The 25,205-nt window shown below is 41.2% G+C and overlaps 1 protein-coding gene across 1 annotated transcript in view; it reads left to right on the top strand.

The window, feature by feature from the left end:
- LOC145956265 (uncharacterized) overlaps positions 1–10,223 on the top strand; it is a 28,468-nt gene extending 18,245 nt beyond the window's left edge. Inside the window, exons 3-5 of the mRNA XM_083071836.1 lie at positions 7,667–8,097; positions 9,542–9,623; positions 9,885–10,223. Coding sequence (XP_082927962.1) covers positions 7,667–8,097; positions 9,542–9,623; positions 9,885–10,223 — 852 coding nt within the window. The remainder of the gene's footprint in view (positions 1–7,666; positions 8,098–9,541; positions 9,624–9,884) is intronic.
- Positions 10,224–25,205: the final 14,982 nt, after the last annotated feature.

The following is a 25,205-nucleotide window of genomic DNA, read 5'->3' as shown; positions in this document are numbered from 1 at the left end:
TCATGTCATGACATTTTCATGCATGGGGATTATTCTTTAGACCTTATCACGAGGTTATTTATTAATGCACAGACAATTGCACATAAGCATTTACACAAACAATTCACTCATCCACGAACAGTCACGAGCGAATCACGAGGTAGGGGTATCCTGCAGAAAAGTGCATATTCAAGGTGGTTCTAACTGTTCTCACCGGTCTGAGGCCCCCAAGGTGCCCCCATTATAGGGACCCAATTCCTCTCGTCGTAAGTCGATGGAAAGCTCCAACGCACTGTCGGACTCGAGTTCATGGTTATCACCTTGAATGATGCTTTCCGACAACGGTCTACGGGCACCTATAGACCCATTCGACAACCGGCCGTACTAACATCCACTCCCTATGGCTTACCACTCATGCCCCCGGGTATAGAGGGAACTGTTGTGTGCAAAGGTTTGTGTGCAGTTCATATTTCAAACAATTGCGGAAAATTAAACATACAATAATTATTAAAGCCAAATAGATAAACATGTTATCATACAAGCAAGGGGTAATAAAGTAATTTTAACTATTATTTGTTAAAAATAATCTGTCACTAAATGGGACTGACTCTCGAGGCTTCCCCAGTGGAGTCGCCATCTGTCGCCACCGGCCCGAAACGGGCTTTCGGCATTCGCGAAGGATGGTTGGACTCTTTTATTTGTTTGAAAATATGGATTGCTAGAATGACTTATTCTCAAACTGAGACCTTGTCAGACGAGCAATTTTATTAAAAGGCTCACCAATCCATGTTAATCCCAAGCGGGACCCTCCATAGATTAGTGGTTTTCATAAAAAGGAAGGGTTCATGGAGTCGCCACCAATGTTTTACTCAAAACATTGGAAAAAGAAGTTTAAGGCAATCGATTCAAAAATCGACTTCGGCCATTACAACCAGAGTCGGGTAAGGGAGTCGGTTACGCGTGGGGAAGGTGTTAGCACCCCACAGCGCCCCTTTCGGGTTCCCTATGACAGATTATTTAAAAATAATAGTGCAAAATTACTAAATTACCCCTATTTATTCTAAGCAATTATAAATTAACTATCTACATGATGACAGTTTAAATATGTACACACAGAAAGCGGTAAAAGAAGGGACTTTAAAGATATAAACCTTTGAAGCGTGCTTTCTTATATATCTTGACAGAAATTGGGAAGCGTTTTGGCGTTCCCTCCCTCTACAAGACCGCTCGCTCCCTCCTATAAAATTTTAACTATGGAAATCCGGAGGATTTCCCTTCGACTAGGTTCGAGACTCAAGCAAATGGCTCGTGACTCAAGAACTTCGTCGGATCAACTCTCCGAGTGATTTCTAGGCAGAGCACTGCTCAAAAAAAACCCAGAATACTCAAGAAGAGGGTTAAAACTGTGTATGAAAGTGTGAAATGACGTCCCATTGACGTCATATTTATAGGGAAGAGGCTCAATACGGTTTATGAGGGTCAATACGGTCAACATTGAAATTTTGAACTAATACGGCCGTATTGAATTCAATACGGCCGTATTGAAGTTCAAAAAACCTCAATACGGCCGTATTGAAGTTCAGTGCGGCCGTATTGAAGTTCAGTGCAGCCGTATTGAATTCAATGCAGCCGTATTGAAGTCCAGAAACTTCAATACGGCCGTATTGTGTTCAGTGCGGCCGTATTGAAGTTCAAAATGTTCAATACGGCCGTACTGAACCTCTGGGAGGCCGTATTGGGCTTCATTCCTCCCACTTTTCTTATTTTAGCTATCCTAAGACCTCTAAACCTATAGAGAACCCTCCTTGGGCCTTCTGGAAGTCCTTCTGGCTGATTTTCCTTCAGTCTTCGAGAGTCTTCAAGCTTTATTCCCGACCCGGACAATTTTAGGGGTCTACAGGTGCTAACTCCTTCCCCACGCGTAACCGACTCCCTTACCCGACTCTGGTTGTCATGGCCGAAGTCGATTTTTGAATCGATTGCCTTAAACTTCTTTTTCCAATGTTTTGAGTAAAACATTGGTGGCGACTCCATGAACCCTTCCTTTTTATGAAAACCGCTAATCCATGGAGGGTCCCGCTTGGGATTAACATGGATTGGTGAGCCTTTTAATAAAATTGCTTGTTTGACAAGGTCTCAGTTTAAGAATAAGTCATTCTAGCAATCCATATTTTTAAACAAATAAAAGAGTCCAACCATCCTTCGCGAATGCCGAAAGCCCGTTTCGGGCCGGTGGCGACAGTGACTCTCGATCAAGCTTGGCTGATTTTAAGGCTTCAACCGACCTACGGTGGGAGCTCGGCGGCATCCCAATTTCAACTTCGAGGAACTCGGCGGTACCCTCATTGTCATTCATTGATTTGAGCGGCTCGATGGCGGCTCTTAATCAAGCTTGGTTGATTTTAAGGCTTCAACCGACCTACGACGGGAGCTCGGCGGCATCCCGATTTCGACTTCGAGGAACTCGGTGGTACCCTCGTTGTCATTCATTGATTTGAGCGGCTCGTTGGCGGCTCTTAATCAAGCTTGGTTGATTTTAAGGCTTCAACCGACCTACAGTGGGAGCTTGGCGGCATCCCGATTTCGACTTCGAGGAACTCGGCGGTACCCTCGTTGTCATCCATTGATTTGAGCAGCTCGATGGCGGCTCTTGATCAAGCTTGGCTGATTTTATGGCTTCAAGCGACCTACGGTGGGAGCTCGGCGACTTCCCAGTTTCAACTTTGAGGAACTCGATGGTACCCTCGTTGTCATTCATTGATTTGAGCGGCTCGGCGGCGGCTCTCGACTTGGATGATTGTTGATGTCCTTTGAGGTTTGGATGATTGTTGATGTTCTTTAAAGGAGGACCTTTGAAATCTTGGGTGGATACTCGATAGTGATCCTTTTTCGATTTAAGGTACTCGACGGTACCCTCGTTGTTGAGTTGTGATGGAAAATGCCCCAAGGAGGATGGGCAAGATGTACTTGATGTGCCCCTGTGTTGATGGGCGATAGATGGGTGATAGGGATTCTGGTGTTTCCCCTGCCATGTGAGTATTGTGATGCCTCTCCAGGCGTCTTCTTGTTGTAGGTTTTTTTCATTTCTTTGTTTAGCTTCGGCTTTTTCACATTTGAAGCTTGCCTTTTTCTGCTATTTTTTTTAAATGCTTCGACTTTTTAACATGTATGAAGCTTGCCTTTTTTCTGTTTTATCTTTTGTTATCATCAATGGTGGAGGGATCCCATCCTATGATGATGTTATTTGCTTAATATTTATTGACGAGTATTATTTTGGAAGCCACTTCTGGCTTTGGTAAGGAAACCATTCCTAGTCTTGGCATTCTCTTGAATCATCCTTCATTCAGTTGAGGAGTAAGGCGTGATGGCCTCTTCATGCTTGTGGACTTGATTATTCTTCCTCGTCCGGTTCTATCCTGTCTTGTTGTTGACATGTCTTTTGTTTCTTGGTGGCTATATGAAACCACTTATATGGAATGCCCTTGTTGGGGCTATGCTTTTTGACATGATCTTGGCTTTAAGGCACTGTCTAGTTATTGATCCTTTTTATGAGTGCTTTAGCCTCTTCATTCCTATGACAAGGGATGGATAGACACACACAAAGAATGCAAGAATGCAAAAAGAAAATGCAAAGCAGGAATGGATTGGATTTTTTTCAAATTTTTTTTTTTTTGAACTTATACCCTTTTGTGCACACTTATGCCCTATGCATGCTATGCAATGATGCCTCTATGCTAATGCTTAAATGCAGATTGATTTTACTTTCAAGAAATTAATCTATGCACATTAATCAATGACATGGATTGTTAGCCTTTAGCCGTGTCGAATTCATTTCAAGTGTTGCTTCCTGAACTTGAGGTTTGTTTAGTTCAGCCCTCTCGCTTGTACTGGATATGATATGATAGCCCTTGGATCAGGTGTACCTAGACTCTGTTCTAGGACACCTCCATCTTTTCCTTGTGAGTGTTCACTGTGCATACTCCGTGTATCTCTAAAATTTATCTTAATGCCATATAGGTCAAGAGGAAAGAGAGGAAGAAGATATATACATATATTTTTTTGCAGAAGTTTTGTTAGAAAGGATTTTGCAAAAATGGTTTTTAGAAGAATGGCTGGCCGAGGTAGGCTAGTGGTTTAGGCTGATGAACAAGCACGTTCAAAGTGAGGAAATCATTTTCTGCAATAGCTCATTATTTCCTTCAAAATTAAGAAACGACTTGGGATTGCATATTGATTAAATGATCTTCTCGAGTCGCCTTTCGATTTTCAGCTCGGGATGCTGCTTTGTCCTAACTTTTGCCCAGGCTACTTGAGGTGTGTTCCCTAGCGGACATTTTCTTTTTGATCCTCACTTTTGCCTAGGCTAACCTTTTGTTTGTGGGTCTCCTAGCGGACCTTGCCCTAATTTTTGCGCTGCCCCTCAGTGAGTTTCTTGTGGGGTTTTTGTCTTTGCAGCATTTATGATCATTTTTCATTCCTTCATTAAAGGGGGATGCCCCTTGCACTGATTTCATTTGGACTTTTATCCACGAGTCATGCCCAATTTGATTGATCTTTAGGTGTTTTTTATTGCATATTAAGCCATTGTTTCTGATGACGTCCTTATTTCAAATGCACTTGTTCATTTAAGGTTTGTTGACGAGGCTTAGAGTAGATAAAAGGGAGAAGAGAAATGAAGTAGAAAAGTGTATGGCATTAAAATAGAATTGTCAATTTACATGTGCCCATTTAATGTAGCTTGAGGGCCCGGGCATTCCCCAAGTTCGTGATTCGTACACAAAGAAAAAGAAGAAGGTTGCCCCTTAGAGAGGCTTAGGTCATCTAACTGTAGAGCTAGTCCTCCACTTGCTTGGATGTGGCGCTTCAGAAGATTTCGTGTAGAGGGAGGGCCTTTGGCTTCTTCTCTCATGAAGGTTTTCTTAACCCGTATCTTTCCTGAGATGTAGGAATGGGTAGAAGCGATGATAGAGCTTTCTATGAAATCTGAAGAGGAACATTCAAGCTGTCTCTCGATTTTCAGCTCGAACAAACATTGCCTTTTTTTTTTGCCTAGAACACCCTTTGCAGGTTTTCATTCTAGCAGCTTCTTAACAAGCAATGCTTCTCTCTTGTTGAAATCAACTTTTGAGAAAGCTCTAATCGTTTTGCCTTAGTGTTTGAGAGATTCGTCATCCTCAGGTTCTCTTTATTAGCTTGCAACTCGTTAAGAGTGTGGATCCATCCATTCCCTTTGGATTTCACGGTTGCACGACACGGCTTTATCCTCTTAGGGTAAGAGTTGGCGTCTTAATGATTGTGGAGTTCTTTACCCTTAACTCTTTATGCATGGCTTGTTTCCATTACTTCCGATTAACCCACATAGGTTAATTTCCCTTTTTATTCTTATTTATTCTTTTACAAGGAGGGATATGTTCTAAATGAATGTAATGTAGAATGTAGAGAAAGTTGAGAATAATAAATATCAGTCTCATTGATTTGTTTATTTGTGAATGCTCAAATAGATTTCAACAGTATTAAGTGAGAATATATATTAGATTCTAAGAAGACTTACTTCAACAAACATATCAAAGCAAGGGCCCAACCATAGTATTTTTTAAAAAAATTGATTTGGGCTTTTTCTTTATAAAGCAGATACTGTCGTATATTAGAGCATTCACTTTTCTTAACTTTCTACACATACGACAACCTAATCCTCCTTAGCTAATAAGATAAAATGAATGAAATTAATGAGCTAATCTAGAATGCATGTCCTTTTTTTTGCCGAATCTTTATCATGTTTCTATTATCTAATGGGGAATGATGCATGGTAAAGATGAGACTACCTATATTGATTTTTATTGATTCTTTTTTTTTTACAAAAAGGAAACTACCTATATGATGTTAATGGAATGCTGACTTAAGAATGTACAAAGGGGTATAAAATTTTATTATTATTTTTTTATATTATTTGTTTGCCCATTTTAAAATTCCAATCCACTCTTATTAGAACAAAATAATACAAACAAATGCACACACATATGCTCAATCAACGTACACCCACGAACGATCATGATCAAATCCTTGGTCTGTGGTCCCTGTCAAGAAAAGTGCTTTGTATAGGATGGTTCTAATCTCACTGGTCTTTAAGGCCCCCAAGGTGCCCCCATTATAGGGACCCAGTATCTCTATCACCGTCACCTGGCAAACTCTAAGGTCTGTCGCAGTATTTCAGGCTAGAGCAACCGGTTATCACCTTGAGTGTGATTTCCGACAAGGCTTGCAGGCTCCAAGGCCAAACTTGGGCCGGTCGTACGTCAACCACTCCCTATGTTTAATACCCTCATGCCCCCGGGTGTAGGGGGAACTATTGTGTGCAAAGGTTTGTGTACAATTTTATTTCAAACAGGTGCAGAATTTAAATAAGCAAACAAATATCAAAGCCAAATAAAGAAAACAAACAAGGTAAAGGGGAAAAATATTTAAATTATTATTATTTTTATTTTATTAACTTCATCAATTAAATGGGCCTGACCCTCTTTAAACATCCCCAGTGGAGTCGCCATCTGTCGCAACCCGAAAATTTTCGATCTTGCGACTAATGGTGTAGACATCCTTTTTAAGTTCTCATCAATTAAGGAACGCCCGGACACCAGACTAATCCTTAATTAATGGGTTTTGAGTCGCCACCAATGTTTTACTCAAAACATTGGAAAAAGAAAAGATTTTTAAAAGTCCAATAATGTCCTTGATAACCAGAATTGGGTTCGGGGGTCGGTTACGTGTAGGGAAGGTATTAAGCACCCCTACAACGCCCTAAATTGGTACCCTATGATGAAGATAACATAACAAGAATTAATAGTTTAAATATTTAATCCCCTTTATTAATGATTATTTACATGAAAATTAAATTACACGGTGAACCCCTAAGATATCTACATAATTACGTTTATTATAGTAATAAATAAAATAAAAGAAGAGAAAGATAGAACAAGAGATTGATGAGTAATACCTCGTAACAAGCTTTATTAGATCTTCAACTATGGAGGTTTTAGGTGCTTTGTGGCAACCTTTCACACTACAATGCCTCACAAAATCTCAAGAAATACAAAAGAGAGGGAGAGAGAGAAAAAAGAGAGAAATTTCGTGCTCTAAGGAGTCTGGACGAATTTTTTGAGGTCCCTGAACTGTTGGCCAACATTTTCTATTTATAAGCATCAGATGTGGGCCGGAATGGCTCGTTCTGGATTCGGAACGACCCGTTCCGGATCCGAACGTTATGTTGTATATTTGTACCTAGAACGACTTATTCTGAAATCAGAACGGCCCGTTTCGATGAACCAGAATGGCCCGTTCTGATTTCAGAATGGCCCGTTCTGGGGTACAGATCTTAGACCATTTGTTTAGTTTGGAACGGCCTGTTCTAGTCTAGAACGGCCCGTTCCAGATAACAATTTTTAGGCCATTGAGAAGCCTTGGAACAGCCCGTTCCAATTCGAGAACAGCCCGTTCCAGACTTGGGAACGGCCCGTTCCGGGCCACTAAAAAAAGTTAATTTGGGTTTTTTGGCCCTCTGATGTCCTATCTTGTTTGTATGCCCCCCCGAACGAAATTGGGTGTCTACACCCACCCCACAGGTTTTGTAGAGGATGTCTTAGTTTAGGTTGGTGAACTTATTTTTCCCATTGATTTCTATGTTCTTGATATAAAGGAGGGATTCTCCCATGGTTCTGTCCCAATCATTCTTGGTAGACCATTTTTGGAAATAGCCCAAACCAAGATTGATGTTTATGTTGGCACCTTGTCTATGGAATTTGGCGATATTGTTGTACATTTTAATATTTGGGATTCCATGAAATTTCCTTCTAAAGCTCATTCTATATTTCATGTTGAATTGATCGATGATTTAGTTGATGAGGACATTCATGATTTTTATTCTTCTCATGCTAAGAATCATTCATTTTTATTTGATTTGTATAGCTTCCTTTCATGCATTATGTTTGAATCTGAATCTAAATCTAAATCTGATCAAGAGGAGAGGATGTTGCATATGCTTAGGAAGCACAAGAAGGCGATTGGTTGGACCTTGGCAAACATTCCTGGCATTAGCCCATCCATGTCCATGCACAAGATACTAAACCAGTGAGACAACCTCAGAGGAGACTTAACCCGGTGATTTTGGACGTTGAAAAGAAAGAGGTGACCAAGCTTCTACAAGCTGGGATCATCTATCCTATTTTAGACAGTTAGTAGGTGAGTCTAGTCTAGGTAGTCCCCAAGAAGACACGCCTCACTATTGTTAAGAATGAGAGAGATGAACTCATACCCACCAGAGTGAAAAATAGTTGGAGAGTCTGTATTGACTACCGGAGGCTTATCAACCAACAAGGAAAGATCATTTTTCTCTGCCCTTCATTGATTAGATGCTTGAGTGTCTGGCAAATAAATCTCATTACTATTTTCTTGATGGTTTCTCTGGTTATTTTCAAATTCACATTGCTCTTGAGGATTAGGAAAAAACCACATTCACCTGCCCCTTTGGCACTTTTGCCTATAGGAGGATGCCCTTTGGCCTATGTAATTCCCCTAGCATATTCCAACTGTGCATGCTTAGTATTTTTAGTGATTTTCTTGAAAATTGCATATAGGTGTTTATGGATGATTTTACTGTTTAAGTTTCCTCTTTTGATGCATGTTTGGATAGTTTGGATAGAGTTTTGAATAGATGCATTGAGGCTAACCTTGTTCTAAATTTTGAAAAATGTCATGTTAGAGCATGGTATAGTTTTAGGGCATATCATTTTTAGTAGGGGCATTGAGGTATACCTTGCAAAAATATCTGTTATTGCACAATTCCTTACCCCTCTTGTGTGCGAGAGGTGTGATCTTTTCTTGGCCATGCAGGTTTCTACAGGCGCTTCATTAAGGACTTTAGCAAGAAATTCCTTCCACTATCTAGCTTGCTGTAGAATGGTATTGAGTTTAATTTTGATGAAAGGTGTAAGTAGGAGTTTGATTGCCACAAGAGAGCCTTGACCACCACTCCTATCATTCAGGCACCAGACTAGACAGTTCCCTTTGAGTTGATGTTCGACGCTTCAAATTATGCACTTGGGGGTGTCTTAGCATAGAGGGTTGATAAATTGCCCAGGGTGATATACTATGCTTCCAGGACATTAGATGCTACTCAACAAAATTTCACGACCACGAAAAAAGAATTTTTAGCTACTATTTTTGCACTTGATATATTTTAGTCATATTTGCTTGGTTCTCGTGTTGTTGTTTTTATAGATCATGCAGCTTTAAAGTACCTATTGAAGAAGGCTGATTCAAAGCCTAGGTTGATAAGATGGATGCTTTAGCTTCAAGAGTTTAACTTGGACATCTGTGACAAGAACGGAGCACAAAACTTGGTGGCATACCATCTTAGAAGGATTGAAAGAGCTGAGGATGAGAAGACCTTGCCCATCCATGATGATTTTCATGATGAACATTTGTTAATTTTTTCGGTTCCTTCCCCCACCCCTTGGTTTGCAAACATTGTGAATTATTTAGTTGCTTATGTTTTTTATCCTTTGGCATCTAGAGCTCAAATTGATAAAATTAAGAGTGATGCTAAACTTGATGTTTGGGATGACCCATATTTGTGGAAGTTGTGCAATGATCAGGTAACTAGGAGATGCATTTTGGACCATGAGATTGACTCGATCCTGCAGTTCTGTCATTCTTCTGCACCTAGAGGTCATCTTGGCATTTAGAGGACAACTCGCAAGGTGCTTGGCTATGGTTTTTTCTAGCTCACCATCTTCAGAGATGCGTGGAAGATTTACAGCACTTGTGAGTAGTGTTAGAGAGCAGGATGATCCTTTTCATGGAGACAGTAGATGCCTCAGCAACCTATGTTGTTCTGTGAGGTCTTTGATGTCTAGGGTATAGATTTCATGGGTCCTTTTCCTATTTCTTTTGGTTTTTCGTATATTCTCCTGGCTATTGATTATGTTTCAAAATGGGTGGAAGCCAAAGCCACCCGAACAAATGATGCTCGAGTTGTTTTGGATTTTGTTAGATCTAACATATTTTGTAGGTTTGGAGTACTTAGAGTTATTTTTAGTGATCAAGGCACCCTTTTTTGTAACAGATCCATGCAGGCATTGCTCAGGAAGTATGGGGTTGTTCATAGAATCTCTACACCCTACCACCCCCAAACTAATGGGAAGGCCGAGATTTCAAATAGGGAGATCAAGAGGATGTTGGAGAAAATTGTGTAGCCTAATCAGAAAGATTGGAGTAGCAGGCTGGAAGGTGCTCTTTGGGCGCATAGAACTACTTACAAAGCAAAGCACCCATAGAGATGTCTCCTTATCGGGTTGTCTTTGTCAAAGCATGTCATCTACCTGTGGAGATAGAGCACCGAGCCTACTAGGCTGTGAAGACCTGCAACTCCTCTATTAATTAGGCTGGAGAGGAAAGAAAGTTCCAACTGAGTGAGCTTGATGAGATCCGCTTGGAAGCCTATGAGAACTCTAAGTTCTACAAGGAGAAAACCAAGAAGTTCCATGATAGTTTGATAGCTAGAAAGGACTTCATGGTTGGGAAAAAAGTTTTATTGTATAATTAAAGACTTGGTCTCATGGATGGTAAGTTGCGTTCCAAGTGGATTGGACATTTTGTTGTTAGTAACATTTTTCCTTATGGTACAGTTGAGATCAAAAGTGAATCCACAGACAAGAGCTTCAAAGTTAATGGGCACCATCTAAAGCCTTTCCTCAGCAACCCTTCCTTGTTGAATATAGTTGTAGAGGAGATGTCTCTGCTCGACCTCACTTCTCTCTCACCATGACTTAAGGAGTTTTCTTTCCCTCTCTTCTTCTTTACTTTTATTGCACATGTCCAATTCTATTGATTGTTCTGATTGCTCTGATCTTATGTGTGTGCCACATTGGGACAATGTGTGATTTCAGTGTGGGGGGGAGACTATTTTGGTTATCTGTTTTTCGGGATCATTTGTTATTTTCGGTTTAGGTTTTATGTACAGTTTTGCATGTTTCTCTTTGATTTCTTGGTTTCGATAGTCTGTAGGCACTTATTTCACTCTTGGATATGAGTTGCTTGATGTTCAATGGATTGAAATCCCTATCTTTCTCTGCTTGAAAAGTTGATTATGAGGTTTCAGAGGTTGATTTGAATGTGACAGATTTACCCTATGTGAGGTTTTGACCCTTTCTCTATTCTTTCATGTGTGTTTTGCCTCTTGATTGCTTGCACAATATCCTTGGCTTGACTCTATTTGATATTTCTTAGTCCACATGCATGTTTGGAAAGGATTAAGGCGTTTTGATTCTGACAAGCCTCTGCCAAATAAGCCTACCTTGAATTAACTCCTCTAATAACCCCTGCTGAGCCTGTTTCCCTTTCTTTGTTTGAAGCTCATTACAAGCCTTAAGTGAAAAACCATGATTACCTTAACCTTAGGGAGTTTTGGAGCTTTGGAATTATTTTGGGAATAAGTTATTGAATAAGTGTGGGGGTGTGTGTATGCTTCATTGGATGATGTATATTGGCTAGTTGGTTCTTTATGCTGTACATTTTACTTCTCTACCTCTGTTATCTCAGTATCTTATCATATCTTAGTTTTTCATGTTGTATTGTTCTCAATTTTTTGTGTTGTATTTTTCACACACTTTTCTTCAAAAAAAAAAAGAAAGAAAAAAAAGAAAAAGAAGAAAAAGAAAAAGAGAAGTTGTTTGAGGCAAGTAAAAGAGGATTAATTGTAGAGCTTATTAGAGGTTTCTAGGTTTGCTTCTTATGCTTATTTTTAACTTATTCCCCATTGCTCCTCTAGTTCCTCTGGTTTGTAGTTACTTATCCCATATATTTTCCTTTACCCTATCCTTGGCCTCATTACAACCCTGAAAAAACCTTTTGATCTTTGTGTGCGTGTGTGTCAGGTGTTGATATTAAAGGCTTGCCAAGTCTATCAGTTGCTTGTTTTTCATGAGTGCTTTGAGAGTATACAGTAGCCTAAACACTTGAGAGATACAGTGATACAGTGCATATCTTGTGAGGCTCTTTTGCTTTTGATTCACCTCTTAAAATAACTAATTTTCTTGCCATGTTTTGAAATACTTAGATGATGTCCATAGGTATCTGGTTTCTTTGACTCTTTTTGTGTTAGATGTTGTCTATTCCTCTCTTTTCCCAGGATTCATTAAGGAGTATGTAGCCCTGTCTGTTTGTATGTTGTTATTTTTGTTTTTGTTTTTCTCCCTTATGTGGCTCTCTTTGTTGTTCTGGATTTTTCCCAGGAGTGCAAAAGGATAAGTGTGGGAGAATTTGATGAGTCATTATTTCCCCTTATTTGTTTATCTTTTTGTACTTATTTTAATTGTTGATTTGGGCTTAATCACTTATTAATTGCATAGTTTGCACCTCCACCAGCTCAACCTTCTACTTTTGAGCCTTCATTGGAGGAGTTGGTGAGGCAGATGACCATTCAGAACATGCAATTTTAGCAAGAGTCCATAGCCTCTATTCAAAGCTTGACAAATCAGATGGGGAAGATGGCCCCTCAACTTAATCAGGCACAGTCTCAGAATTCAGATAAATTTTTTTCAAAAACTTTGCAAAATCCAAAGAATATGAGTGCCATCACCTTGGGGTCTGGCAAACATATTGACATACCTGCACCAGTACCAACACCTGTACCTGCACCAGTACTAGTCCCTGCACCTAAGCCTACACTTGAAAAAGAGGCCCTACAGGTGGTAGCAGAAAATCTCATTCAGGTGGACCTTATTCCAGTGCACATAGTGGCAACTTGTAGCCCCCTATCCCTCTTCCATTTCAACCAAAATTAATTCCAAGCAAAAAGATGGAAGAGGTGGATAAGGAGATATTGGAGACCTTCAGGAAGGTGGAGGTGAACATACCTCTGCTGGATGCCATCAAGCGAATTCCCAGGTATGCTAAGTTCCTGAAGGAGTTGTGCACCACAAGAGGAAGCTGAAGGGTAATGAGCTAATCAGTATAGGCAGAAATGTCTCAGCACTTATAGGTAAATTTGTTCTACATATTCCTGAAAAATGTAAGAACCCATGTACATTCTGTATACCTTGCATTATTGGTAACAATAAATTGGAAAATTCCATGCTTGATTTATGAGCTTCAGTTAATGTCATGCCTCTGTCTATTTTTAAATATCTATCTCTTGGACCTCTACAACCTACGGGCATGGTCATTTAGTTGGCTAATAGGAGTGTTGCCCACCCCACAGGTTTTGTAGAGGATGTCTTGGTTCAGATTGGTGAACTTATTTTTCCCGCAGATTTTTAATATGAAGGAGGGATTCTCCCATGGTTCTGTCCCAATCATTCTAGGCAGACCATTTTTTAAAATAGCCCAGACCAAGATTGATGTTTATGCTGGCACCATGTTTATGGAATTTGGTGACATTATTGTTCATTTCAATATTCTAGATGCCATGAAATTTCCTTCTGAAGATTATTCTCATTCTATTTTTCGTGCTAAATTGATTGATGATTTAGTTGATGAGAACATTCATGATTTTGATTCTTTTCATGATAAGAAACATTCTTTTTTATTTGATTTGTATAATTTTCTTTCATGCATTAAATCTGAATATGAATTTGGAAGTGATTTTGATTGTGATGATGCATCTAGATTTGATACTTTGGGTGTTGTACCTCTTGATCTTGATTTTATAGAGTCAAAATGCACTAACCATATTGCAGGAAGTACAAAAGAATCTGACTTGCAGGTAGAGGTATAGGCTACGGAACCCCTTCTTCCTTCTCTAGTTCCTTCTGATGTTCAGACAGCACCCACAGTAAAGTTGAAGCTTCTTCTAGAGAACCTTAAGTATGCTTACTTGGAGGACTATGAAAGATTTCCTGTGATCATTTCTACATTCCTTGATGTTGATCAAGAGGATAGGTTCTTGCATGTGCTTTGGAAGCACAAGAAGGCAATTGGTTGGACCCTGGCAAACATTCCTGGTATTAGCTCATCCACATGCATGCACAAATACTATTGGATGATGAAGCTAAACTAATGAGACAGCCACAGAGGAGACATAACCCAGTGATTATAGACGTGGTAAAGAAGGAGATGACCAAGCTTCTGCAGGCTGGGATCATCTAACCCATTTTTGATAATCAGTGGGTGAGTCTAGTCCAGGTGGTCCCCAAGAAGACAGGCCTCACTGTTGTTAAGAATGAGAGGGATGAGCTCATACCCACTAAAGTGCAAAACAGTTGGAGAGTCTGTATTGACTACTGGAGGCTCAACCAAGCAACAAGGAAGGATCATTTTCCTCTACCCTTCATTGATTAGATGTAGAGTGTTTAGAAGGTAAATCTCATTACTATTTTCTGGATGGCTTCTCTGGTTATTTTCAAATTCATATTGCTCCTGAGGATCAGGAAAAGACCACATTCACCTACCCCTTTGGCACTTTTGCCAATAGGAGGATGCCCTTTGGCCTATGCAATGCCCTTGGCACCACTCCTATCATTTAGGCACCAAAGCGGACAATTCCCTTTTAGCTGATGTGCGATGCTTCAAATTATGCACTGGGGCTGTCTTAGCTCAAAGGGTTGACAAATTACCTAGGGTGATATACTATGCTTCCAGGATGTTAGATCCTGCTTAAGAAAATTACACAACCACGAAAAAATAATTTTTAGCTATTATTTTTGCACTTGATAAATTTTGGTCATATTTGCTTCGTTCTCGTGTTGTTGTTTTTACAGATCATGCAGCTCTAAAGTACCTACAAAAGAAGGCTGATTCAAATCCTAGGCTGATCAAATGGATGCTCTAGCTTCAAGAGTTTGACTTGGACATCCATGATAGGAACGAAGCACAGAACTTGGTGGTAGACCATCTTAGCTAGATTGAAAGAGTTGAGGATTAGAAGACCTTGTTAAGTCAGACAAAGATGAAAGCAATACCCAGCAAGGTTTTGAATGAGACAAATATAATACATATTGTTATTACTGTCGCCACCGGCCCGAAACGGGCTTTCGGCATTCGCGAGGGATGGTTGGACTCTTTTATTTGTTTAAAAATATGGATTGCTAGAATGACTTATTCTCAAACTGAGACCTTGTCAAACGAGCAATTTTATTAAAAGGCTCACCAATCCATGTTAATCCCAAGCGGGACCCTCCATAGATTAGCGGTTTTCATAAAAAGGAAGGGTTCGTGGAGTCGCCACCAATGTTTTACTCAAAACATTGGAAAAAGAAGTTTAAGGCAATCGATTCAAAAATCGACTTCGGCCATGACAACCAGAGTCGGGTAAGGGAGTCAGTTACGCGTGGGGAAGGTGTTAGCACCCCACAGCGCCCCTTTCGGGTTCCCTATGACAGATTATTTCTAAAATAATAGTGCAAAATTACTAAATTACCCCTATTTATTCTAAGCAATTATAAATTAACTATCTACATGATGACAGTTTAATATGCACACAGAAAGCGGTAAAAGAAGGGATTTTTAGAAAAGAAACCTCTTGAAGCGTGCTTTTTATATATCAAGTAAAACTGGGAAGCTTTTTGGCGTTCCCTCGCTCTACAAGCCCGCTCCCTCCTTCCTAAAAATAATTTTTGACTATGGAAATCTGGAGGATTTCCCTTCGACTAAGTTCGAATCTCCAAGCTAAATGCTCGGAATTCCAGAACTTCGTCGGATCGACTCCCAGAGAGATTTCTAGGGCAGAACACTGCTCAAAAACCCCATAATACTCAAGGAGGGAGTCAAAACTGTGTGGAAAAGTGTGAAATGACGTCCCATTGACGTCATATTTATAGGGAAGAGGCTCAATACGGTTTATGAGGGTCAATACGGTCAACATTGAAATTTTGAACTAATACGGCCGTATTGAATTCAATACGGCCGTATTGAAGTTCAAAAAACCTCAATACGGCCGTATTGAAGTTCAGTGCGGCCGTATTGAAGTTCAGTGCAGCCGTATTGAATTCAATGCAGCCGTATTGAAGTCCAGAAACTTCAATACGGCCGTATTGAGTTCAGTGCGGCCGTATTGAAGTTCAAAATGTTCAATACGGCCGTACTGAAACTCTGGGAGGCCGTATTGGGCTTCTTTCCTCCCACTTTTCTTATTTTAGCTATCCTAAGACCTCTAGACCTATAGAGAACCCTCCTTGGGCCTTCTGGAAGTCCTTCTGGCTGATCTTCCTTCAGTCTTCGAGAGTCTTCAAGCTTTATTTCCGACCCGGACAATTTTAGGGGTCTACAGTTGCCCCCCCTTTACTTAGTCGGACGGCCTTTTGGTGTATCGGCTGACAAGTAAAGGAGTTGACCCAATTGTCCGGGTGATGTGCCAACCTTCTGACTTGTAGTGTCTTCCGGTGGAAAATTGTTGAGTAGCCTCTCCAGGTTTTGTGCATACCTCGGTGCTCTGGACATCTGGGTAGCGTGAGTTTTGCCTCTCCAGGCTTGTGCATACCTCGGTGCTCTGGACATCTGGGTAGCTGAGTATTGCCTCTCCAGGCTTGTGCATACCTCGGTGCTCTGGACATCTGGGTAGCTGAGTATTGCCTCTCCAGGCTTGTGCATACCTCGGTGCTCTGGACATCTGGGTAGCTGAGTATTGCCTCTCCAGGCTTGTGCATACCTCGGTGCTCTGGACATCTGGGTAGCTGAGTATTGCCTCTCCAGGCTTGTGCATACCTCGGTGCTCTGGACATCTGGGTAGCTAAGTATTGCCTCTCCAGGCTTTGTGCATACCTCGGTGCTCTGGACATCTGGGTAGCTAAGTATTGCCTCTCCAGGCTTGTGCATACCTCGGTGCTCTGGACATCTGGGTAGCTAAGTATTGCCTCTCCAGGCTTTGTGCATACCTCGGTGCTCTGGACATCTGGGTAGCGTTAGTTTGCCCTCTCCAGGGATTTGTGATAGTTTTGTCTCCACAGTCCACGATGCTGCTTCGACGGTTGTTTTTGATTTTGGTGCCGCTGAGGGATGGATAACGCAGGGATCCGTCTAGGGGATGTGCAGTTACTCATAGGTTCTTGTGTCCCAATTTTGCATTGCGTAATTGGTGCCCATTGAGGAATTTCTGTTTCCTTGGGGTGTAGACACAAAGATGCTCTTTCTGAGATGAGCGGTGCCTTATGGTTGGCTGACGTCCTTTTGACGGTGGTGGAGTATCCCGGTTATCCTTATTCGGGCGACTCTTTTTGTTTTTCTGGTTTTGTTGCCTCTGTGTAGGCTATTATCCGCTGGGGATTTTGTCATTGATTTTGTCTCCACAGTCCACGATGCTGCTTCGACGGTTGTTTTTTATTTTGATGCCGCTGAGGGCTAGATAACGCAGGGATCCGTCTAGGGGATGTGCAGTTACTCATAGGTTCCTGTGTCCCAACTTTCCATTGCGTAGTTGGTACCCATTGGGGAATTTCTGATTCCTTAGGGTGCAGACACAAAGATGCTCTTTCTGATGTGAGCGATGCCTTATGATTGGCTGACGTCCTTTCGACGTTGGTGGAGTATCCCGGTTATCCTTATTCGGGTATCTCTTTTGATTTTCTGATTTTTGTAGCCTCTGTGTAGGCTGTTATCCGCTGGGGATTCTGGATGTTGATTTTGATTAGCCTCTTCTGTTAGGCATATCATCTTGATGTTCAATGATTGGCTGAAAAGCCAAATTCCGCTTGGGGAATTGTTATTGATCTTTTGGATTTTTTTTTTTTTTTTTTTTTTTTTTTGAAAGAGTGCCTCTGAGTAGGCGAATTATCTTGATGTTTGGTGTTCGGCTGAGTGCCGGATTCCGCTTGGGGAATGATTATTTGTCTTTTGTGATTTTTCTTGAGGGGGTGCCTCTGAGTAGGCGAGTGGGGATTTAAAGTTTATTTATCCCAGAGTATTATTTAGAAAGCCTCTTCAGGCTTAACTTCACTCATTGCTTGAGTTGGAAAGCTACCTTCCACTGAGGAAGTTTAAGTCCTTTCGACTTGGATATTCTGTTTAGATGATCAAGCCTCCCTTGGGGAATTTTGCTGATCTTGGTTTGATAGCTTTCACTGGGGAATTTGGCCCGTGAGTGGAAGTTGAGGTTTCTCTAGGGAGTATTATTTCTGCGAGCCTCTCCAGGCTCAGTTATTCTGAGAGAGTATTATTTCGGCGAGCCTCTCCAGGCTCAATTATTCTGTGAGAGTATTATTTCGGCGAGCCTCTCCAGGCTCAGTTATTTCTGAGAGAGTATTATTTTGGCAAGCCTCTCCAGGCTCGGTTATTTTGTGGGAGTATTTTTCAGCAAGCCTCTCCAGGCTCAATTATTCTGTGGGAGTATTATTTCGGCAAGCCTCTCCAGGCTCAGTTATTCTGTGGGAGTATTGTTTCGGCAAGCCTTTCCAGGCTCAGTTATTCTGTGGGAGTATTGTTTCGGCAAGCCTCTCTAGGCTCAGTTATTCTGCATGAGTATTGTTTCGGCAAGCCTCTCCAGGCTCAGTTATTCTGTATGAGTATTGTTTCGGCAAGCCTCTCCAGGCTCAGTTATTCTGTACGAGGCGATCGATTTTCTAAATCTTTTGCCTTTTTTGTCGTTTTTGGCTTTTTCTGTATTTTTTGCCTTTTTTGTCATTTTTTTTTTGGCTTTTTCTGTATTTTTGCCTTTTCTGTTGATTTGCGGCTTTTTCTGTTGACCGCTGCCATACACAAGCAATTTTTCCTATTTTCTATTTTATGCAATTGCCTCATGATAAGGTTTTTGAATGTGCAACTAATGTGTGTGATGCACAAATGCAAGTTTTATTATTTAATGTTTTTAGAAAAATGAATGGCTCTCCCTATCCTCCTTTTCTTGGAGGAATTTCTGTCATCGACGTGAGGGAATATTTTTGTGAGCCTTTTATGCAGGAGATTATGGATTTTATAGGAACCCCTCCAATTTTCTTTATTGACCGATTATTAAGAGAGTTTCGTACAATTTTTGAAACATCAATTTAGAGGCATAATCACATGGTCAAGAGAGAAAAGAAACAAATGGATATTTTATTTGATATTCAAAAATGTTTTTACAGAAAGATTTGCAAAGGGAATTTCTGAAGAATGGCTGGCCAAGGTGGGCTATTTATACATTTGGCTTAAACAATCATATCTGTAATTGTCGCTCTTCCCGTTCCCCTAGCTGCTTCGGGTGAGATGCCTGAGCCAGGAGTGTAGATGCTGCAAGACGCTTGCTTCTAGAAGATTATCACTTGAACCGCCTTTCGGTTTTCGATTCAAGTGATCGTTGCTTGCTTTGTTTTTACATCTTATTCTTTTGCCCCTAACTTTTGCCTAGGACGTATCCTAGCGGGGATAATTTTGCCTTTGTTTTGCCTAGTACCCTTGTACTGGCGGGCTTTTCGTTTTGCCCTAACTTTTGCCTAGGATGCCCTTTTTGGGTTTTCATCCTAGCGGGCCTATGCAAGCAACGTCTTCAAGCATAGTACTTCTTTACCACGTCAGCGTTGACTGGGTATCGAAGTTCTTTTCCATCCATGTCTGTGAGGATCAGTGCTCCTCTTGAGAAGGCTCGTTTTACTACGTATGGTCCTCCGTGATTTGGGGCACACTTTCCGATTTTGTCCTTTTGAGTCGGTAGCAATTCCTTCATTACCAACTCTCCCTCATGGTAGACTCGAGGGTGGACTTTCTTGTCAAAAGCCTTTTTTGATCTTCCTCTGATAGGCTTGACCATGGCATATGGCGTTCAGCCGTTTTTCTTCAATGAGGTTCAACTGGTCATACCGGCTTTGAACCCATTCTGCTTCGGAAAGTTTTGCTTCCATGATTACCCTTAGGGAAGGTATTTCGACTTCGACGGGTAGCACTGCCTCCATCCCATAGACGAGGGAGAATGGAGTAGCTCTTGTAGATGTGCGTACAGAAGTCCTATAACCATGGAAAGCGAAGGGTAACATCTCGTGCCAGTCCTTAAATGAGACAACCATCTTTTGCACTATTTTCTTGATGCTCTTATTGGTTGCCTCGACTGCCCCATTCATCTTTGGCCGATATGGGGAAGAGTTATGGTGTTGGATCTTGAATTCTTGGCACAGTTCTTCCACCATTTTTTTGTTCAGATTAGATCCATTATCAGTGATGATTTATTTCTCCGTGCTTCCACTAGATTATCCTAAAATCTTTTGGGACAAGAGAAAAGAAAAGAAAGATATTTTTGTTCTGAAGTTTGTGTTTTAGAGGGGATTTATTTTTCAAAAATGGTTTTTGTAAGAATGGATGGCCAAGGTAGGCTTATGTGTTTAGGCTTGTTTGATTAAACACTTATGAAGTTAAAAAAAAGTCGTGTTGTGATTCGACAACTGGGATAGCTTCCCTTGAACCTTTCTTTTTGAATTCGGTTCATGGTACCATCATGGATTTATTCTGTTTTTCGATTGCCCTAACTTTTGCCTAAAACACCCATTTGTGGAGTTTTAGCGGGCTTTTGTTTTTGTTTATTTTTGTAACCCTAACTTTTGCCTAGGTCACCCTTTCGTGGGATTCCTAGCGGGTCTTTTGCTCTTATTTTTGCGCAGTCCCCTCTTTGAGTTTCCTGCCGAGCTTCTTTTATTTTGAAAGATTTCTTTTTACCCATGATGGCACTTGTCAAGGCCAAGGGAAGGTGCTCCAAGTTGTCACACACACCTCCACATAAAAATGATGTGGGTTTATTATTATTAAGATGATTTTAACCTCATCCATGTTTATTCAAACAGGGTTAAAAATAATGTGGTTTAGAATTTTATTATAAGCAAGAAAAGAAGCAATGAGAAATGATTTTATTATAATCATAGCGGAAACATGTGTCCTTATTTCATCACTGATATGGGTCCCAATGTTGACCTCTTATATCTCTCGGCCATGCCCCAAATTCACAGTCTCCAATTTCTCTTGACGAGTTGGAGTAGGCGAGCTTCTCGTTCTAGCAGTCTTTGCAGATCCGGAGAAATGGTCTCCTCATCACTGTCCAACTCAACCCATTTATCCTCAACTTTCGGATCCCGGTCAAAGCGAACAATTACAGACATAATTATTTTATTGGTTCTGTTTAGGTTTAGAATTATTAATATTGATGAGAGAGAGAGAATAGAACAAAATGAGAGAATAATGTATGAAAAATGCCTCTTTATTGATATATGTATGTAAAACTGTACAAAACCCTTATTTACATGAAAAGGTCCTCATGATCTCGGGTACTGATCATGAGTCCCTAAAAGAAAAATATGGAGGGGCCCTATCATGGCTTGCCCTTCTCTCTACTCCTGTTTTGGCAGAGGGTTCTTGCTCACGTCGGGCGCTGTCGAATCGAAGGTGACCCACCCAACATCAATAAGGTCTTGGACCTTATATTTGAGAACTCTGCAGTTCTCCGTTGAGTGCCCCGGTGCCCCCGAATGGTATAGACATTTATCTTGTGGATTGTACCAATCGGGGTAGGGTGGATCCATTTTCTTTGGTGGAACATAAGCTAGAAGACGTGCTTCCACTAGCTTCGGCAGGAGGTCGCTATATGTGGTCGGAAGTTTATCAAACTTCCTCACAGGGTTGTATTGCGACTTTCCCGGCTTCGAAGTGGAAGAAGATGAGGAAATATTTATGGCGTTGACTCCTCCCTCTTTTTTCTTCCCGAAGGCCTTCTTAGCTTCATATGATTGGGAAGGCTTAGCCAGCTTCCCACTTTTAAGTCCTTGTTCCACTCTCTCCCCAATGGTGATGATGTCCGAGAAGAGTGTTGTCGTATTCCCTATCATTTTGTCATAATAGGGACCGGTCAACGAGTTTATGAATAAGGACACCGTCTCCTTATCCGACAGCGGGGGCTCTATCTGTGCCGCCAACTCCCTCCATCGTTGGGCGTACGCCTTGAAAGATTCATCATTTTTCTTACTCAAGGCTTGAAGATCTGACCTATCGGGTGTTAGGTCGATGTTGTATTTATAGCGCTTGAGAAAGGCGTCGGCCAACTGCCTCCATGTGTGTACTAGATTTCCATCTAGCTGCATATACCAGTTGAGCGCGGTATCAGCCAAGCTCTCTTGGAAGCAGTGGATCAAGAGCTTTTCGTTTGTGGCATATGCAGCCATTTTGCGACAGTACATGGTGAGATGACTCTTAGGGCAAGTCGATCCCACATACTTTGGGAAATCCGGCACTTTAAATTTAGGAGGGAATTGGATGTCCCTCACTAAACACATGTCGGCGGCATCTTTGATGTCAAAATCATGCCCCTCCATAGCCCTTAGCCGATCCTCTAAGGCGTGGAATTGTTCCTTTGAAACTTCGGGCTCTTTAATCACAATTCCAGCCCCAATAGGTATGGCGTGTGGAGGCTCTTCCTCGTGTTCTTCTTCCTCTCCATGATGGGACTCATGGTCATTGTGGTGTGATCCATGCACATTGTGGTGACGCATGAGCTCCATCATTTGCGCCATCTGTTCTTTGAGCTGAGAGAGCTCGGTTGTGAGCTTCTTATTTTGCTCTTCTAGCGCTTCCATTTTCTTGATTTTCTGCGCGCGCGTGAGGACAGAGAGATGACCAGCCACTTTCTAAAATGAATGTTTATTCTAATTAGCTTATTTATGATATGAATACACTCTTGATGTGAGCTTGATAATCTTTCATCTTTGAGGCGCTGCCTTTTTAAGATGAAAGTTTATCACCCTCCCTAGCCTATTATCTCTCCACAACGGAGAATCTCAATAGTCACGGGTCTCTTTCACTCACATCGAGAGGGTATTAGTGAACCTATAAATGATGATGGGGATGCATGAGGTATTATTGATAATGATGCCTATGCTCCTTACTTTTATTATATTTTCACACATTGGTTTTTCCTCTCATGTCATGACATTTTCATGCATGGGGATTTATTCTTTGACCTTATCACGGGGTTATTTATTAATGCATAAACAATTGCACATAAGCATTTACACAAACAATTCACTCATCCACGAACAGTCACGAGCGAATCACGAGGTAGGGGTATCCTGTAGAAAAGTGCATATTCAAGGTGGTTCTAACTGTTCTCACCGGTCTGAGGCCCCCAAGGTGCCCCCATTATAGGGACCCAATTCCTCTCGTCGTAAGTCGATGGAAAGCTCCAACGCACTGTCGGACTCGAGTTCATGGTTATCACCTTGAGTGATGCTTTCCGACAACGGTCTACGGGCACCTATAGACCCTTTCGACAACCGGCCGTACTAACATCCACTCCCTATGGCTTTCCACTCATGCCCCCGGGTATAGAGGGAACTGTTGTGTGCAAAGGTTTGTGTGCAATTTATATTTCAAACAATTGCAGAAAATTTAAACAAACAACAGTTATTTAAAGTCAACTAGATAAAACATATTATCATACAAGCAAAGGGGTAATGAAGTAATTTTAACTATTATTTGTTAAAAATAATCTGTCACTAAATGGGACTGACTCTCGAGGCTTCCCCAGCAGAGTCGCCATCTGTCGCCACCGGCCCGAAACGGGCTTTCGGCATTCGCGAGGGATGGTTGGACTCTTTTATTTGTTTAAAAATATGGATTGCTAGAATGACTTATTCTCAAACTGAGACCTTGTCAAACGAGCAATTTTATTAAAAGGCTCACCAATCCATGTTAATCCCAAGCGGGACCCTCCATAGATTAGCGGTTTTCATAAAAAGGAAGGGTTCGTGGAGTCGCCACCAATGTTTTACTCAAAACATTGGAAAAAGAAGTTTAAGGCAATCGATTCAAAAATCGACTTCGGCCATGACAACCAGAGTCGGGTAAGGGAGTCGGTTACGCGTGGGGAAGGTGTTAGCACCCCACAGCGCCCCTTTCGGGTTCCCTATGACAGATTATTTCTAAAATAATAGTGCAAAATTACTAAATTACCCCTATTTATTCTAAGCAATTATAAATTAACTATCTACATGATGACAGTTTAATATGCACACAGAAAGCGGTAAAAGAAGGGATTTTTAGAAAAGAAACCTCTTGAAGCGTGCTTTTTATATATCAAGTAAAACTGGGAAGCTTTTTGGCGTTCCCTCGCTCTACAAGCCCGCTCCCTCCTTCCTAAAAATAATTTTTGACTATGGAAATCCGGAGGATTTCCCTTCGACTAAGTTCGAATCTCCAAGCTAAATGCTCGGAATTCCAGAACTTCGTCGGATCGACTCCCAGAGAGATTTCTAGGGCAGAACACTGCTCAAAAACCCCAGAATACTCAAGGAGGGAGTCAAAACTGTGTGGAAAAGTGTGAAATGACGTCCCATTGACGTCATATTTATAGGGAAGAGGCTCAATACGGTTTATGAGGGTCAATACGGTCAACATTGAAATTTTGAACTAATACGGCCGTATTGAATTCAATACGGCCGTATTGAAGTTCAAAAAACCTCAATACGGCCGTATTGAAGTTCAGTGCGGCCGTATTGAAGTTCAGTGCAGCCGTATTGAATTCAATGCAGCCGTATTGAAGTCCAGAAACTTCAATACGGCCGTATTGAGTTCAGTGCGGCCGTATTGAAGTTCAAAATGTTCAATACGGCCGTACTGAAACTCTGGGAGGCCGTATTAGGCTTCTTTCCTCCCACTTTTCTTATTTTAGCTATCCTAAGACCTCTAGACCTATAGAGAACCCTCCTTGGGCCTTCTGGAAGTCCTTCTGGCTGATCTTCCTTCAGTCTTCGAGAGTCTTCAAGCTTTATTTCCGACCCGGACAATTTTAGGGGTCTACAATTACTAACAAGTATGTTAGTGTTTCAGATATAAGTACAGGTAAACTACTGAATAAAGAATATACATCCATACTAGAATCAAGGAGATATGAAGCAAGCATTTGGATAAAGGCTGAGCAAAAGAAGGAACTACATCAGACAAAGACACCCACAGACCCAAACATAAATGAAATAAATGACAAGAGCACGAGCAACCAAGATGAAGGGAAAAAGCTAACATGACGACAAATGAGGAGATCAAACTATCAAATGGAATCAAGCCCAGCACAAGAAGTAAAATAATGAAGCCTCAGATGATACAAGACCATGGACGATGGGAAAAACTAAGTTAAAGCACCATAGACAGAGTCAAGTATCTACTGCAGCCAATCAGAAGGAGACTCGAATACACAGACGAAGATGATGGAAGCTGGATTGCGTCCGAAGAAACAACGAGACAAACTACCTAACATCCACACTCTTAGAAGAACATATGAAGTCATTAAAGTATAAGAAGGAAGA

Source organism: Cajanus cajan, chromosome 3, assembly GCF_000230855.2.
Source record: "Cajanus cajan strain Asha chromosome 3, NIPB_CcT2T_4, whole genome shotgun sequence".
NCBI classification, from domain to species: domain Eukaryota; kingdom Viridiplantae; phylum Streptophyta; class Magnoliopsida; order Fabales; family Fabaceae; genus Cajanus; species Cajanus cajan.
Note: the sequence above shows the minus strand (reverse complement) of the source record. Positions and strands in the feature narration are given on the sequence as shown.